The sequence below is a fragment of the Symphodus melops genome, assembly GCF_947650265.1.
Source record: "Symphodus melops genome assembly, chromosome: 10".
Taxonomy (NCBI): Eukaryota; Metazoa; Chordata; class Actinopteri; order Labriformes; family Labridae; genus Symphodus; species Symphodus melops.
The window spans coordinates 21,981,718-22,000,427 of NC_136700.1; the positions used below are offsets into that span (position 1 = coordinate 21,981,718).

Consider the following 18,710-nt stretch of genomic DNA (forward strand, 5'->3'; position numbering starts at 1 on the left):
TGGAGAAATTGCAGAAAAATATCGTTCATCTGTGGTTTGACGGCTTGCAATTGCATTGTTTTGATATCAATGTGAAAGCCATTAGAATGTAACCCGTTTCTTGGGTAGATTTTTCCATAATGTGTGTTTACACCCTGTGATTCCTTCTCGGAGTGAGTCTGGGCGCTGGGTGGGAGGGGTGATGCTCCATCTCCTGTCACACATTGTTGCTATACAGTAACAACACTATTTGGAGAGTTACAAGTGCAGCTCAAACCGAGACGCATGACCAATGAGCTCTCTCTCTCTCTCTCTCATGCGCGCATATCCAGATTTCACTTGTCAGAGATCACAGGGTTTTACGCGCAACTTTAAAGCTCAGCAGCTCAGAGGAATCGGTGACCAGAGTTGAAACGGTGCAAGATGGGAATGAACCTGAAATGCCGCTCGGGTGCTTAGTTTTCTTAGGACGCACGAGTAGCGCTCAGTGCCATTGCGCATAACTTCTTGAACCGCATGCAAACTCAACCGAATTACAGAGTGGACTTTGCTAGGTACGAGCCGAGATGGCTCTTCTTATCAGTTCTTTAGTAGTTCTTACAAAATTCCTACTTTATTTAAAGGTAACATACAGTATGGAGGTGGATTTTTGCATACCTATTCGCGTGGATCATCAAAAGCATGACAAGCATCTGCACCGGCGCACGGAGCAGATGAATGAAAGACAGATTGTTTTCAGGTTAAACGCGTTCAAACAGGAATTGTATCTCCATCTCACGCCGGATTCTGGCTTCCTTGCACCAGGCAGCCTACTCTCTGAGAGCGGCTCCTCATCACTTAACACTTCTGCAGCAGCTGACCTGAGGAACTGCTTCTACTCAGGCGACATCAACGCAGATCAGGATTCTTTCGCAGCGCTCAGCTTGTGTAAAGGTCTCAACGGTGGGTTTTCCTATAACGGCATGGAGTATTTCATTGGCCTGAGCCGGACTGAAGACGTTGCTGCCGCGTCTGGATTTGCCAGCTCTTTCGACAGGACACATGTGATCCGCCGCCGAAGACGCGCTGCGCACTCCAGCGGCAACTTCACCAGCAGGTGCGGAGTTACACCTGACTCCAACTTCAACGTGTCCTTGGAGAAATACAAACACATGAGCGAGGTTGAGATTGATGGCTTAACTGAAACTGTGTTGAAAAGTTTGGGGAGGTCCAAGAGGTTCGCCTCCATCCCCAGGTTTGTGGAGGTGCTGGTGGTGGCAGATGAATCTATGGCCAAATTTCATGGGGATGACCTAAAGCATTACCTTCTGACCCTGATGTCAGTAGCAGCCCGTCTTTATAAGCACCCCAGCATTCTCAACTCTATAAACATAGTGGTGGTAGGCTTCATGGTGATAAATGAAGCTGACAAGGGACCAAAGGTTTCCAGCAATGCAGCTCTGACTCTGCGCAACTTCTGTTCCTGGCAGAAGAAGTTAAATAAACACAACGACAAGCACCCGGAGTACTGGGACACTGCAATACTGTTCACCAGACAGGTAAGCAGAGGAGGAGAGACACCCAGCTGTGATGGAGCTCATTGGTGTTGGAACAACAACGATAAAAACACATGCAACCTGTACAGGGGCGGATTATGAGACGCTCCCTTTGTGCTGTAAAAAGCCCCTTAAGTACTGAAAGCTATACTCAAATCACGTGTTTCTCACCTTGTTAAATGTTGCAGGTAAATGTGAACTCTCAAACTACCAGATACATAAAACGACCAAATGATAGACATTCCTGATGTTTTTATTATTATTATTATTTTTTTTTTGTGAATTGACATTTTAAAGCCTTGATTCATTATCCTTCAAGAAAAAAAACAATGTATGCGGGGTTCATTAATGGTGCAGCAACCAGACACATAATTCAATAATTCTACAATTCAAATAAGATGTTAAACATTTAACAATTACAATTCTAACCAAAAATAAATAAATAATTAAATAAATATCAAACTTTTGTTCCGTATAGTAAATTATCCAAAGACAAAATGAAGATGTTTAAAAGTCACCAGCAAGAGTAATGCTAGACCTTAAAGTATCCAGCTGGAAAGATGCTCAAAGCTCTCCCCTAAACAAATGAACATGCTCTGCCTTACTTGTGATGCAGGAAGAGCCCAAGAGAGAGAATTGGGGAGAGGAGAGCAAGCCGACACTGTTGGCTGTATACCTTCTCTGCCATTTCCATACCATCAGCAAGATTCAGACAATGTATTTAGTTAAGTTTTATGAAACTGAGCTGGCTACTTTCTATTTGCTTTCTCGTGTAACATCTGGGCACAATTTGACCCAAGAGAGAAGAGGAAAGACAGTCAGGGAAGGATGCAGATTGCACAAGCAAAAAGAGGAGAGAGTTTGATATACACTGTTGGGCCAACAGAAGAGAAAATGACTTGGCAGACTTGTGTATGATGTATGTATGACACTAAATAGACACATGCTGTTTAGCAGTCCCTCACTGAAATAGTAAGCTGGTGCAGCTTTTGAACTGCAAACCTCTGCAAGCTCCCCTTCTTTTCCTCTTCTCTTTATTAAGTCACTGGAACAGAGCCACCTAGTTTGTTCTTTCCAGGAAACACCTCACCTTTGTCATATTCAACAGAACTCAGTCACTATACGCCTATTTTTTAATCATCTGCGAGGTTAATAAGAATCCAGTTAGACTGTAGTTTAACAGTTACTCATTTAAACTTGTGTAAATTGAGAATTTCTGGAGCCTTCAGCCCGGTCACGGCTGATAATCCAGTGTGCCTACTAGAACCTGGATCACTGAGGGATAAATCTTTCCCCATAATCATTAACTTTCCAAGTCTCTTCTCTCCCGATGCCTGCTCGCTGTCGCCTGCTTTCCATTAGATCCAATTAAGCCATCCGATACGCATCCTGTCTCCTTCACTGCATAGCAACAACCACAAACATTTCAAGGTTAAAACCAACCCACTGGCCAGACAGATCCCATATTTACACTGAGCAGAATTATACGTAGGAAAGTCCATGTTGGATGTTGTCATTGTTGCAGGGCACAATAAGTGCAGCTGCTTTGGTGGAAAAAAACCCCCCCTTGTAACAGGTTACGGAGAGCAAGTGTTTTTGAATACACATGGCTGACAGGGAGCTTCTACCACTGCTGGGCCTCGTTGTGTGACTGGGTTCGCAAGTTCACTGTCCACAATGTGTTCATATTTACATTGGACTCAACAAGGCACTGTAAAGTCATTTGGATCTAATTACATCATAGAACTCTAGAGATAATAAAACAGAATCATTTTTAGGCAGAGAAAAAGCTTTTCATCAATCTTCAACAATAGTCCTGTTAATAAATCAGTCTTTTCTGATAACAATTTACTGTTCCCATAATAATAGATACTTTCAATAATAATAAATATTGGGAAAGTCTCATAACTCCCCGTCATGTAAAATAACAAACTAAAAGTCACAAGCTAGTAGATTGTGAGGCTTTTATCCATTTATTTGTTGGCCTTTGATGTTATTAATAGAACAGCTGAAGAGTGACATAGAGAGAGAGAGAGAGGGGGGGGGGGTTGGACATGCATCCTCAAAAGTGATGTTTACTTATTAAAGGACATTGAATGTTCTAACTTTCTATTCTCCCATTGTCATTGGAAAGTCTTTTGTTAAGTGTAGTCTTAAAAGTTATTAAAATGTTAATCGCAAAGACGTTCTCAGGAGGCACCACATGATGTAAGCGTGGAGTTGGCAGGTATAGCAACAGAGTTGACAATATAATGAAAAGTTTTGCTTGCATACACTCTTGTGCACAGGTCACAAGCTAAACGTCACCAACACCTTTGCATGTTTGCACAGATTTTTTTTCCCCCTGTGTATTTCCTTATATGTTCTCACTTCAGCTCACTTGGGCTGGCAGGAACCCATTTGGGTAAAGTCAGAGGAAAGGTTTGACTGTTTGCCTGCACACTTGCAGCTAACTTACAACATTTTAGAGTTGTGTGCATGTGTGATTGCCTTATAGGTGAACATTTCTGTAAAAATGCCTTTTACAGGCCCTCGAGGAAAAGAAACGTGATATGGAAAGTGATAAGGACATAATATATGTGTATACAATTTTTGGTCAAAACGATATAGTAGTGAACAAGTAAAACATATTTATCAATCTAGATCTGTTATCCACAGTTTTATGGGTACAGAGTTAGAGATATAGCATTTCAATGAAACACAAGTCAAGATACATGCATCCTAATGAAAAGGATAAGCCCTCAGTGAGGAAACCCCTCCCCTCAGTTATGCCCTACTGATCAGTCACATATTTAACACCCCTAATGATTCACACAACCCAACAGTAAAGACAGATGGGCAGCAAGAGCCAACACATCACCAGGGTTATCAGTTGGGAACAAATGGACAACTTGAGCTTGTATAACACTTTTCTCGTCTTCTGACCACTTAAAGCTTTTACACAACATGTCAACACCTACACATTTATCCATTCACACACTGAAGACAGAGGTTGCTGTGTAAAGTGACCATCAGAAATAACTATTCCCATACACATTTACACACTGCTGACAAAGCAGCAGGAGCAACTGGAACATGTGACTGCAGGAGCTTTAACCTCTGTCACTAAACATCAAGAGGAAATGTGTGGTGGGCTTTCTCCTCTGACCCTCAGCTTTAATATATTTCAAGAGCAGTGCAGTAACAAGCAAACCAGAGTCCCACTTGCATTGCATTAGTGCTTCCTGCATCCAATGCACAAGTTGTCCAGATCAAAGCTTCAACCTTATCAGATTTTTTAAGATTCATTTAATCTCATTGTTGTCTTTAGGATCTCTGTGGGGCCACAACTTGTGATACTCTGGGGATGGCTGATGTTGGGACCATGTGTGACCCGAAGAGGAGCTGCTCTGTCATTGAAGACGATGGATTGCCCTCAGCTTTCACAACGGCCCATGAACTTGGTAAGAAAGTTATGCCAATGATTGTGAGATTTGATGAGATGTTTTGCAATCAGCAGGGTTTGAATACCTGTTTTAGATTTATGCTGGCACACATGGTTTCGGATGGAAATAGCTGAATATAATCTTAACCTGAAAAGTCGATCAGGTCAGGTTTGACTAATGTGAACCTGAATCATCAGTGTGGAAATGTTCGTGGTCAGGGGGTAACTTTCATTATGATCTCTGATTCTCAGACATGATCCTATAGAGAACTGCTGGGTGGCTATTAAATTGCATTCACCCTTTTTGTCTGCAAATCAGTCCCTCATCAAATGGGCAAAATGAAAACCAGCAGGTCTCAGGGTCAAGGTTGAGGTCAACGTATGCTGCTTGTTCTTTAATCAGGTGATCATTTGCCCAGAAAGGATGCAACTAGTCTGTCTTCTGGCTAAATCAATCTTATTAGTAATTTAAAGCCTAAAATATGAATGTGTGATGACCAAGTTAAAAAGAATTCCCCTTTAAGTACATGTATTACTGTGTTTTTTAGAAAACTCACTCCAACTCAAAACTATATCTCCAAAACAGGCAATGAAAACGTCTACCCATGAAAGGACAAAAGACATACATGGTGAAAACAGAGTAACTTTAGTTTGTGATTCTCTGTGACATGAGACAGGACTCAAAACGTGTCCTTGTCTAGAAATCCTGTCTCACAAGAAAAACTAAATAATGCAGCATCTGCGTCTTCAAAGAGTCCTCATCCTCTATTTCTCTGTAAGGTGTCTATGAGTGTCCTCAAGCAAAGTTTATAAAAATGTCTGAGAATGAGTTTGAAGTGCTCTGGGATTGTATTTTGTTTACCTTCCCCTCCTCAGGTTATTTTTCCTGCATGTAACCAAACCCTGCTCAATATAACTGTGGACATTCTTGTCCTTTGCTAACAGATCCTGCTTTCACAGAGAAATATTGATTTGAGAGATAAAAAACCCAAAGTGTATCAGCTAATTTGAGCAGAAAAACAACAACATTTTGATGTATTATCCGAGTACATGTTTTATTCAGATGTCTTAACATTTAGATAGCCAGCATCTGCAGTCACCAAAAATATGATCTTATGATGAGTCCTCATAGCTTCGAGCTAACTTTTAAATGGCTGAGAATGACTACTTCCTCACCACATGGGCTATCAGAGGGTTGCAGCTTACACCTAACGGAAAACAGACATAAGTGAAATATCAGTTACCTCATCTCCATTTTCATGAAAAGTCAGCACACACGTTTTTCTAAAATCCTGAATCAATGAGATTCAGTTTGAGGTAATGGATGCTATTTTGTCTCTCCTTACAGCAGTTTTAATGACCCCTTTCAATATTTCAGGTAAAGAAAAAAATACACTAAAGCTACACAAGGGGAATCCTTCCCGTCAGGTTTTTGTATGAACTTGAATGGACTGTGATAGACTGCATATAGCTGTACACACTCCTAAATCTCTTAATAACGGCTATTCAGATTTTCTATCCGATTTTCGATCGTCAGAGGTTGAAAAAGAAACGCTGAAAGAAACAAGACCAGATGAAAAAGTAACTCATGAGGCCTCGAGGGAGGGATTGGTTTACACTGTCTACATATATGTTAAATAATGACTCAATTTCCCCTTTAAACGGTCCTATTTTATGACTGAAAATTCAAAAACAGATTTCTTTCTTTTTGAAAGCACTTTATGTTCTTATTTAGGGACTGAACTGATTTCCCTGGGAACTACATTCTCCTGTCTGGCCTGGTTTAGAACATGGATGTATGCCACGCTGAATATTCCCATGTTTGAGCACATTCCTGTCTGCTATGACATCATCCTGAAATCAGGCTAAGATTAACTTGCTTTGCCTTATACATACATGTTTGGAATGATGTCTGGCAAAAAGTAATTTCTGTAGACGCTGAACTTTACATTCCCAACAGCTCGTTGAGTGCTGTGATTGAAAAAGAAGTACCTTCTCGAGAAGAAGGGTTTCTTTTAGAGAAGCATCAATAGGGAGTTCAGGGGTTTAATCCCAAGCTAGCTCCTGTAGCAACATGCCTGATGTGTCCTTGGGCTCCTCGTTAGTGGCGTATAAATGTGTTTGGATGGGATAACTAATACTGATGGCCACTTTAAATAGCCAACTCTGACATCAGTGTGTGAATGTGTAGGAGTCAGAAGGCTGGAGAAGCTCTGAACAAGCTGAAGTCAATTTTCCACTTACCAATTGTGAAAATCAGGGCTGACATAAATGTTAACAATAACCATTGTCAGATTTTATTCATGATTTTTTTTTCATAAATTATTTCTTATTCTTGTCTGTGTTGTTAAACCCCTTCCTCTTAAACTGTCACTTAATATCTTACAAATTGCTTTCCCCTGATCTTTCTCAGATACATTAATAACGACATCTTCACAGTCAATGTTTTCTATCATTTAAAAAAAAAACTGATTTGGAGTTTGTCCAACACTTGACTTTCTCTGCCAATAAAAAAACTTTCAAAATCAGTAGGTGGCATACTAGCCTTGCAACAACAAACAAACATTGGCTACTGGCATGCATACAAAGGAATTTGCTGAGTTTTTCAACAGGGCTGATACAGATGTTTAACTGATGCATCAGTGCATCCCTAATTTTTTTTCCCCGAAAGAGTTTTGTTTACAATTTTATGTAGAAATGTTTGATTTTGACATGTAGATTATCCTCTGTTTGTTTTTGATTGCAGCTTGTTTTGAGTTAAAATGATCCTCCATTAGTTTATGAATTCCTTAACTTCTTTGTTCGCTCTGTCTTTCACCCATGTTTTACTTTTACTGTAACTCTTCCTTTTCTAAAAGCTGTGACCTTCTGTCTCCCTCTCTCCCTCCCTCAGGCCACGTCTTCAACATGCCCCACGACAACGTGAAAGCATGTGAGGAGGTCTTCGGGAAACTGAAGGACAACCACATGATGTCTCCCACTCTGATTCAGATCGACAGGAGCCGGCCCTGGTCGGTGTGCAGCGCAGCCATCATTACAGAGTTCCTGGACAGAGGTCATGGTTAGTAAACACATCCTGTACGAGTCTGTGGTTTCAGACAAAGCTTTAATTCTGTCCAGGCTTCATGCCTCTCAGCTGGTTACAATCTGATTGTATCCATGAAAAAAAGAGACCTTGGCACTGTTTTGTCACGGTTAAAACTGTTTGAACGTGGAAGAGCTCATGTCAATATACTTTATTTTTTTAACTAACAGTTATTTTGACCTGTCCTTTCTTATTGTTTTAAATGGTCATGTCAAACAATAATTTCGGGCTTCAAGGCGTCTGCTGGCCATGATATAATCATAATGGCTGATTAGCATACTGCTGCCAAAGCTAAAGGCAAAGGAGGTGAACATGACCTCGTCATGGCCATAATACAATGCTGACGCTACTTCGTTCTGATTGGTCCTACTCAGTACGATTTAATAGTTCACTTTTTATAACTAAGAAAAGTGATAGTAACTAAACATTCAAATCGTAAATAAAAACCAAAAATCAAAAAACAGGGAAGAGTTGAATAATAAGCCGAAGAAAAATGCAGTTTCCAGTTCCAGTTCAAATGCAGTTTTTAAAAGGCCCCTGTTTAAATGCAAAATATCAATGATTGCAGCTTTAGGTTTTCTAAGTTTGAAAATGCTATTAGAGGCAGCTAAAGGTAACATGAATGAATGTTAAGTTGACATTTCCAATATGGTGGCTGTCATCATGGGGCTTCATAATGCCTCTTTAGGAACCAATGGGTGAGACTACCTCCATGTTTCCTACAGTCTGTGGTTTGTTTCTGTAGGAGACTGTCTGCTGGATCAGCCTCAAAGGCAGCTGTCCCTCTCAGACAACCTGCCTGGTTCTAGCTACAGTCTGCACCGCCAGTGCGAGCTCGCCTTTGGACCAGGTTCCAAGCCCTGCCCTTACATGCAGCCCTGCTCAAAGCTGTGGTGCACCGGAAAAGCTCGTGGTCAGCTGGTCTGCCAAACCCGACACTTCCCCTGGGCAGATGGCACCAACTGTGGAAACGGAAAAGTCTGCTACCGTGGAGCCTGCTCAGACAAGAACAGCACCATGCACATCCAGGTAAGAGAGTCTGGAAAGAGCTCACCATCCTTTCCAGCTTGGTTATTCTTAATACAAGTTTGTTTACCACAGTGCATTTTCTTTCTTTGATTCAAGGTGGATGGCCGGTGGGGGAAGTGGGGTGCATTTGGAGACTGCTCCCGTAGCTGTGGTGGAGGAGTTCAGCTTGCCAAGAGGGAGTGTAACAACCCTGTACCTGAGAATGGAGGCAAATACTGCTATGGCCTTCGAATCAAATATCGCTCCTGTAACCTCAACCCTTGCCCTGACACAGGTATGGTAGCCTTTATCTCATTATATACAGACATAAAATTCCTGTGGGTCATGATTGTCATTGATCACCTTTCCCCCAAGGAGCATATTATCCATTTAGACTTCAACATCTGTTACTTAGTGCAGCACACCTGGTTTGTCTGAGTGTTAAAACAGTGGTCATGGGGCTCTGCTTAGAATGATTTCCAATATTTATGAAGTTTGTGGGTTGTATATTTACTAAGAGTAATATGTGTCCATCTTACCCAGTATAGGCTCATTAGTGTGCAACTATTAGAGTCACAGTTATCATAGTCAATATATCTGTATGTGACTGCAGAACCTGTATATAGGCAAGGGCCAAGATTTTGGTGCTGGGTGTCTGTTGCATACGCGTTAATAAGAAATAAAAGGCCTGACATGCAAAGAGTTACCAGTGTTCGATAAGTTGTCATACTGATCTTTTTTTCTTTTCATTTACAGGTAAGAGCTTCCGTGAGGAGCAGTGTGAGGCATTCAATGGCCTGAACCTGAACACCAACAGATTGGGCTCCTCTGTAGTTTGGGTTCCCAAATATTCAGGCATCTCTCCCAAAGACAAATGTAAGCTCATCTGCCGCGCCAACGGGACTGGATACTTCTATGTCCTCGCTCCAAAGGTATTTAACTGATTTATACATTTTTACACTATATTACCGCAACTGTTTGAATCAATGGCCCACTTTGCTTCATTTCTAAATGATATTCATTAGAGAAGCCATTAGGAACATTGTGTTATTAGAGAAACTCTGATGAGTTCTGAAAAGTTCTAGGCAAATGACATATTGACTGCTTCAACCTTACCAGCGAAACATAATTACCCAACCATCTGGAGGCTGATTTGAGGGCCAATAATTGCTAGCTTTAGTGCAAATGCGGTTGCAGCCTGTAGAGTGTATATGGAGCAGTGCTGTCAGCTTTCATTACTCTGCTGTGAATACAAAACCAAAGTGCTGCCACACTTAGATCTGTCTAGAAAGCTTAGGCATTTGGGAATGGTGTTATTAAACTGAGCTTAATGGGTATCAAGTCTTATACTTGCTAATGCAAGGTGAACTTGTTGTCATCAAACGCCTCATCACGAGTTAAAACCTCATGGGAGGTGGAGTTTAAACATGTAGGTAAAGGTGTGAAGCAGACCTGTGTTTCAAAAGGGTTACTGAATTTTGAGTCGGATTACCTGGTATAATTTGACCCTACCCACAGTTCAAGATGTTCTGTGTCATTCAGTAAGAGGAGATTGGTTGTTGGCGTGAGAGAAAGCCGTTGCTGCTGCACGATTAATGGAGTGGAGAGACAGGAAAAATGCAGGGAAAGCATCCCTTCACAGCTGTGGCTTGTCAGCAACTATTTATGCAAACAGAGAGGAAACAATCTTGTAAGAGCAACGCAAGCCAATGTCTCGTTTACACTAAAGGACACTGTACACTCCCTGTGGTGCAGCTTTGACTCTCTGTTTATATAGCTCTTTGGCTTCTTGTGTTTGTTTAGTCAGAAGAATGAAGTTTACACATCGGTGGAACATATAGGCCTCTGTGCCAAAAGTCTGGTGCTTTACTTCTCCCTGTTGTTCTTAAAAAACATAATTGGCATGATGTTCTGTAATGCCTCTTACTCTTCAGGTAGTGGACGGGACGCCCTGCTCTCCTGACACCTCGGCCGTATGTGTTCAAGGAAAATGCATCAAGGCTGGTTGTGATGGCAAGTTGGACTCTAATAGGAAGTTTGACAAGTGTGGTGTTTGTGGCGGGGACAACCAAGGCTGCAAGAAGGTCTCAGGACTGTTCACCAAACCAATGTACGTTAACACATACTGTCACACTCATTAGTACAACTCAAGTGCCAGGAAGAGGTCAAAGTTTTTTTACAATTAGTATGTCTCTGAAGTGCTTCCAGACTCAACATTTCTAAATTAATTTCAAAGCCCTGTATCAAAAGGCAGTGCCAGGACAATGACTTGCCAACATCGGTCATCAATCGCTTCACCTTCCCTTTATAGCTCTCACTTTTCCCACTCATCATGTTTTTTCTCGGCATGACCACCTTCATTGTTTGAACAGGCTTGCTGATAGGACTGAATAACTTATTTTATCTAAGCAATGGTAAAGAATACACTCAATGAATGGGAAGTGTCAATGGAGGTTGCAGCTATTTTTCTGTGTGCAGTTATGTTCAAGCATTGACAAACTTGACAAACAGTATTTTTATTGTAATCTGTTTTATTATCAGTTTTATTGGGGGGAGGGGTGATCTATGTATTTCATTAAACTGAAAGTACACTTTCAATATATATTTAAACATAATGTCAATGGAATTTGGAAAACTAACTGTAAACCTCTGGGCAAGCTGCTGAAAACTTTGCCGCAAGCTATTTACAACATGTCCGAGACCCTGACGTAGATGCTGCATCCTGCATTATCCCAGCAATGCTGCTGGTTTGATTCCAGCAGATGGTCTGTTTTCTTCTTCATACCCATCCCCCATTCTCCTATCACCCTCTATCCTATCTAAAAAGGCAATCAGTCTTAAAACATGTCATGCACTTTAAGCGTACATTCAATTTTGCTGGATTTTTTTACTGGCCTTCGGACATCAATAATGGTGTATGTGTCCTCACTTTCTTCTCAGTCATGGCTACAACTTTGTGGTGATGCTTCCAGTCGGAGCTTCCAATGTTGATATCCGCCAACGTGGCTACAGAGGAATGGTCAGTGATGAAAACTACTTGGCAGTAAAGAATCGACATGGCAAGTACCTTCTCAACGGTAACTATGTGGTGTCAGCCGTGGAGCGTGACCTGCTGGTTAAGGGCAGCTTGCTGCGTTACAGCGGCACCTCCAACTCTGTGGAGATTCTTCAGGCCATCAGACCCCTGCAGGAGCCTCTGACTGTGGAGGTGCTCTCTGTGGGTAAGATGACTCCTCCCAGGGTACGTTACTCCTTCTACATCACCAAGGAGAGCAAAGAGGAGAAGACTCTGCAGAAAGAGGAGCGAAGCCATGCAGCACAAAACAGCGTCTTGTCGGATAGTAACAGGGTTGAAGCAAAGAAGCAGATGATGGGTAAGAGGCCGATCAGCCACTGGGTGACAGGGAGTTGGGATTCATGCTCTGTGATGTGTGGGAACGGTCTGCAGAAGAGGCTGGTGCAGTGCCAGAGCATTGAGGGGCGTCCTGCAGCAGACTGTGACAACACTGAAAGACCTGCAGCAGTGAGAGCATGTGGGGACCCCTGCCCCATGTGGGATGTAGGCGCCTGGTCACACTGCTCTAAGTCCTGTGGAAGGGGCTTTAAAAGGCGGCCGGTACGCTGCATGACAGACAGCGGCCTGAATCTACCTAGAGACCATTGCGCTGGAAGGAGGAAGCCTCAGGAACTGGACCTCTGTAACCTGAGGCCATGTTAGAGCTGGGAAGACGCAGCCTGAGGACTTCTTTTGACAGTCAAATTCAAGGACTTCAAGGCTGCATTGGGCAGAAATACCCTCAAAAGCAGCCTGCTGCGATAAAGAAAGCAAAAGGAGACAGAGAGGGTCTGCTTTCGATGTTAGAAGAGACAGGCCTCATTAAAGATGAGAGAAAAAAAAGAAAGAAACTGTCAGATCCTCTGCAGCAGGTTTTAACTGTCTACCTCTACCAGGAGACATGACACGGTACCTGAGCATACAGAGAGCAAAAGAGGAGAAAGGTGCAGAGACACTGACTGCACAGAAACATAACTAAATGTTGGTGTTGCTTCATGGATTGGTTGAGATGAACCAACAAAGACACTTGAACAAACAGATTTGTTGAGGAGAAAACTCTGCAGAAGCACTGTGCAGTTATGTCACCTGTGAAATGACATTTGTCTTATTTCACTATATCAAAATGTGAAACTAAGTACTGTATTATTTCTGCAGGTCCAAGCAGTTTTTTCATCATTTTTTTCTTTTCTTTCCATACTTTGTACCCATTGCAATGGCTGCTGCCTGATGTAGAAAACAAAGCCAGCTGCTCATCTGAGTATTTCATCTTGACCTTTACACGTTTCTTCACCTGCAATTACCACACATGCTATGCATAAAATCTTGAAGAATTTCAGCAGTATCAAAGACTTTCTAACTATTACCCCAGACCAAAAAATTAGAGTATTTTTTATAGGAGGAAAGTAAGTGTAGTAGAGGTAAGATGTGAGAATATTCTGTAGTGAATGTACTTAGGAATGCAACCATAATGCATGCATGTCTGTTCTGTGAAAACCAAACTGAGCTTATTAAGCTTTTTGCTCTTTGTTGCCAAAGAATTATTACTTTCAAAGACGCTTTGGTGCTACGGTAACAGGCCTAAAGTTCCTTAAAGCGTTGCAGAGATTTAATACGTTTTGTTCGGTTTTTTGGGGGGTTTTTTTACAGCCATTCTGCATGAACTTGTGTGCTACCATTCTGGTTTTAAAAGTTGTCTTTGCTTATCAAAACTCGCTTCCTCTAAGCTCAAGAGATGGCCATTTAGATGGGGAAAAAAAATCTAATAACCAACCCATCAGGTCAATCAGATAATGAACTTGTTGTTTGTGTTTAATAGTTTACTGCAGTTAAACAACTTGTTCCACCTTCTCAAAAAAGTAATTTAATGGAAAAAAAATGATTATACAAATGGTTTTAGGTTGTTGTGAGGGGGGAAAAAGGGCCTGAAGACATCTCTCTGGAATCAAGAAACGACATGGGACATTTAAAAGATCTTGTGTTTTATTGCCTGAACAACCAGTTTGTTGTCTGTAAGAAGGGAGATTTTTTAAACCCCTACAAAAGTATCGAAGTACCTTCAAAGTATTTGTGTGTGCATTTTCAGCAGATTAACAGTAACTGGTTAGCAATAATAACGGTTCATTTATGTTGTACTTATCGTGTGCAAGTAATCCACAGAGACGGACAGGGATTCATAATGAAGCCTTTTAAAATATTGGCCACAAGTGTTCATCAAAGATTCCTGAACACAAGAGGTGAGAGTCTTGTGCTCAAATTACAACTGAAAATCATATTCTGCTTTGGCTAACATTAATTTTTACTTTTTGATTGTGTCTTCTCATCCTGCACATGGTTCTGTCTTTCTGCTGCTCAGCTGCTTCATCACTCCTTAAAGGGGATGTTGTGTACTTGTATAAGTAAGGTTTTATGTTTTACATTTCAAAAGTTAGGGTATTAATCACAGGAGATGTGAGCTTGACGCCTTAATTTAGAAACTGGTCAGAGTGCCTACTCAGAAGCAAGGCTATCTATAACTGCAGATGGGGTCAATGATGCCACCTAATTTAGCTTGGAGAACTATAACCTCCATACTGTACATGGGGCTTGCACACTAACCTTTAGGCTACTGGGGCCTTATAGGGTTTGTTAATCCAACTCATTCTGGTTGTGTCATTATGCGATGAAAAAAAAAAAAAGAAAAACAGTTTAAGCTGAAAATTTACTGTGAAGACAAATATACAAAAAAGTACAAATATATTATTTTAAAATGTTGAAGGTCAGTAAAATCCAATGATCAATACAGCAGGGAGCTCTGGATGGGGAGTGATGCTGACTGCAGGTGTTAGTCGCTGGTGTCCTCTGCTTAAGGTCCTGAGGTTCAGTTTTTTCCCCCCACTCAGCCCAGCTCACCCAGTTTTCACAGAAGTCCCCCCCCCCCCACCTCATCGGGACCTGTTGAGGCTCCATCTAAAGAAGTTTTTCCTCTCCGTTTCTACTCTGGTCAATATATCTCTCCTCCCAATTTGAATCGTCAATGTTAATTTCAAAAGTGTTTTTTTTTTTTTTTTTTTTTAAATGAGCTACATTAGCGTGCTTGGCCCCGTCTGCAGTGATATACAGCCTAGTTTTTGTGCCAGAACTCTGACTGGTATCTCAATAAAGAGGCAGAGCTAAACGTTGTCCTGCGGCTAATACACTTGATATGTACCTGACACAACTGCTCTAACACAATCTGAAGAATGTCTTTAAGACACAATGCAGGTTAATTTTTTTGGGAAACTCCAAGATCATGTCAGTCTATTGCTATGCTGCTCCTGCATTTAGTCATTGTTTTAGTGTTACGCCTAATGTTTTCACTGGCACACATTATGATATAAAGTCCACCCCAAACACATATTAGTTCATTTTGCTCCCCTGGCTTCTAATTGTTTTGATGGAACAGGGTTTGTTTTCTTTGGGTAACTGTTCCTGCATTTCCCACACAGCTGGAAATATGTGGAAATAAGTGGAAAACGTATAAGCAGTCTTAAAAAGATTTGGTAAGAATCCTTTTTGTCATCACACCCAAAGTTTCGAAAATGTGAAGGCGCCTGTCTGGACTCACTTGTAAATTTGTCATATTCAATATTGAAGCACACAGAAATGCATTGAACAGAAGGATTCCAACATCTTTAAGTTTAAAAGTAAACATAACCAACGTCAAAGTCAATGAACAGCTGGAATGGATGAGACATGAGACATGTACCAGATATAGGAGAAAGAATCGCCCTTTAAACTGGGCTGATGGTATTGCTGCATTGGCAAAACTGTTGAATGTTTTTTGTCGTCCATGCATGGAGCAGATCAGAGTGAACCTAAATGGAGCCTAAATGTATTGAAACTCTGCACATTCTGCAAGTGTTGAAGGTTGTGAATTGGTTGCAGTTTTGTTAGTGTAGCTTATGCAGACTTTACACAGGGTTGCATAAATACGTTTGTTCGGATGAAGGTTTATGAGACACGGAGCCAACTTCTTTCTTGATTGATTGTCTGAGTAAATATTTCCAAATTAGTTGGTCTGAATCCGTAGTTTAAAGTCTTCTTCAATTAATGTCATGAGGAGCCAGATAGATGACACAGCAGGGAAGTAGCGGTGGTTATGTAAAAAGTTATTGCCAACGAGGATTAATGGATTCATTGTTTATTAAGACTTTGAATATTAAGATTGTTGGTGTTGGTAAAAGACCAATCTGAAGTATAAAACAAGTACTCCAAAAAGGAAAAAAAGGAACCCACTGGTGACTGTAGTATATCGGAGTGCTATGGTTAGCGCTGTCACCTCACAGTAAGAAGGTACTTTGTTCCAATTGGGATATATAGGAATTTTTCTGTGTGGAGTCTGCATGTTCTCCCTGTACAGTACATGCGTTGGTCCCACTGGGTTCTCCAGCTTCCTCCCACAGTCCAAAAACACGCTCGTTACACTGATAGGGGACTCTTTATTACTCTAAGTTGTGGATTCGAGTGGGACTGGTTCTTTGTCTGTATATGTCCGCCCTGTGATTTACTGGGGACCAGTCCAGGTTGTACAAATGCCAAATAATCGCTGGGATTGGCTCCAGCCCCTCACGACTCTGAACGAAATAAGTGGCTTACATAACAGATGGATAATGGTGGCAATATCCGTTACTTCATAGACTATAGCTTTGGCACAAAAACTATGTAAATGACTTTCCCTTTCACACGAAACAAGAACAGCTTTCTCCTGGTTGTTAAATAATGTACAGACGAGTACACGTGTAAGAGTTGCTTATCAAGGTACACCCTGTCTTTAGAGCACAAGTATATTGTGTTTATTTCAATATTGCCTCAACAATGAACTGACTGACACTGCTAACACTTCCTTCGATTCCTTTTTAATTTTGTATTTTTGTCTCAATTTTAGTTTGTTTTGTTTCAGAGGGTCCAATCATACCATTGAAAAGATGGTGCTGTACAGTTTTTTGTCTCTCTTTTAAATCATGTACAGTTTTTTTTATTATTATTGTTTTTGTATTTGTATACTATGTATACATTTATCTAGCTGTATAAAAATAAATATAAGTGTAAAAACAAATGTTGAGTCTTGGTTAATGACGTGTCCATAAATATTTCATTGTCAGATATCCTTTTTTTTTTTTTTTTTACACAAAAACAATAATATTACTATCCCTCATCATTGGGAGTCAGAATGGATGCACTCCTTCAGTCTCTTGATCATCCCCTTTTGCTCCAGCTGTATCTGTTACGGCAGCGTTCTGCTGTGCCACGCAGTCTTCCATCACATGAGATGAGACAGTCTTGATACCTCAGCTGAAGCATGACAGCAGATGAAAACACATTCATTCATCCATTTTGGTATTCTGCTGATTCAAGCTCCATTGTCCCGGCTGATCTGTCATAACACACCCAGCTCGGCCACCGTCTGCCCAGTAAGCCTGCTGCATTGTTAGACAAACGTCTCTCAGACTTGGACACCCTCACCCCAAAGATTTGACCCACATAAGGGTTTAGTGATTCATTTGATATCAATATTTTTGGACAGAAAATACAGACGCATCTCTGTGACAACAGCATTCATAGTTCACATCAGACAGCTGTTGATGAAGGTGTCAAGATGAAGTAGATTTAACATATTATTAAACATGAAATATGATGAAACGTAAGCAATATTCTATATCTTCTTCTATCTTGATATTCTCATCAAGGAACTGCTGCTTTTGACCTTCACAGACTCTTTCAGTGTGAAATACATTTCTATAGATATTCATTAAGCACTTTTTTTTTTTTTTTTTTTGCTAATACAGCTGGTCCGTCAGGATTATATGCAGCTCTTACCTGATTATGCTCGCTAATAAAGGGAATGCTATACTTGATGATTTCATAAACAGCCTGAACGACCAAATACCATCTATAGATGACTCAGAGAGCACAGGAATGATTTTAATGATTAAATTCTTGTCTTGACTCACCACTGAAGAATATCTTGGTCCTCTGCCCAGCCAGTGAGTGTATTTTAAAGCTTTTTTCCTTTTTTGAGAGATAGGAGAGTTGACAGTCAGAAATCTGGGAAAAATCAAACGGAAAATGACATGGTGAAAAAAGCCACAGGTCGGACTCAAACCCGGGATTCCCTCTTGGAGGACCACAGCCTCCGCTTACACTATAGGGAGCATGCAGCAATCACAATTGGTTGTGTGCTCCTTTGTCTAACTTTATCACATGGAGAAAGTGATATTGTGAAAATAAATGCCAACGTGTGGAAAGGTAAGAAAGCACTGAGAGACAATTTTCATGAGGTTAAAAAAAACATTACCACCCTAACCCATCAATAAGGAAGCTCTGTCCAATCTTTAGTTTATTAACTCAGTATTATTCATCAGAGATTCTGAAAGATTTTGGAGGATTGTGAGGCTGAGACTTGGACTCATGGTGCAGCAGGTGTCCAGCCACTCTAAAAAGTTCAACTTCACGAAATAACCACATGCTCTGAATTCCTCCTGATCTCACCTGAAAAGCCTGAGCCTAAACTTCAGAGCCAGTGAACCAGATGTGCTTTGTTCTTTGCTTTTATAGAAAATATCTGTTAGAGGAAGTTTGGTCTGTAGGTCAGCGCAGCCTGTGAGG

The 18,710-nt window shown here is 41.0% G+C and overlaps 1 protein-coding gene across 2 annotated transcripts; it reads left to right on the forward strand.

The window, feature by feature from the left end:
* The first annotated feature begins 355 nt into the window (after window positions 1–355).
* On the forward strand, window positions 356–17,154 carry adamts15b (ADAM metallopeptidase with thrombospondin type 1 motif, 15b). 2 transcript variants are annotated; one of them, XR_013780016.1, is made up of 9 exons: window positions 356–1,517; window positions 4,825–4,957; window positions 7,832–7,999; window positions 8,769–9,052; window positions 9,149–9,326; window positions 9,788–9,963; window positions 10,966–11,141; window positions 11,972–14,841; window positions 14,966–14,998. XR_013780016.1 is itself a non-coding variant. In XM_079354529.1 (8 exons), exons 1-8 carry the CDS (start codon window positions 546–548, stop codon window positions 12,747–12,749), a joined length of 2,865 nt encoding a protein of 954 aa, XP_079210655.1. In that variant the 5' UTR covers window positions 356–545; the 3' UTR covers window positions 12,750–17,154. The 2 variants fall into 2 exon arrangements, 1 of the variants encoding a protein (XP_079210655.1); XM_079354529.1 differs by having other exon boundaries at window positions 11,972–17,154.
* The last annotated feature ends 1,556 nt before the right edge of the window (window positions 17,155–18,710 follow it).

Excerpts from the sequence above, each read along its gene's own strand:
- adamts15b (XM_079354529.1), top strand. The coding sequence starts at position 546 with ATGGCTCTTCTTATCAGTTCTTTAGTAGTTCTTACAAAATTCCTACTT. Across the intron at positions 1,518-4,824 it reads CAATACTGTTCACCAGACAG|GATCTCTGTGGGGCCACAAC; the intron begins GTAAGCAGAGGA and ends TGTTGTCTTTAG. Across the intron at positions 4,958-7,831 it reads CACAACGGCCCATGAACTTG|GCCACGTCTTCAACATGCCC; the intron begins GTAAGAAAGTTA and ends TCCCTCCCTCAG.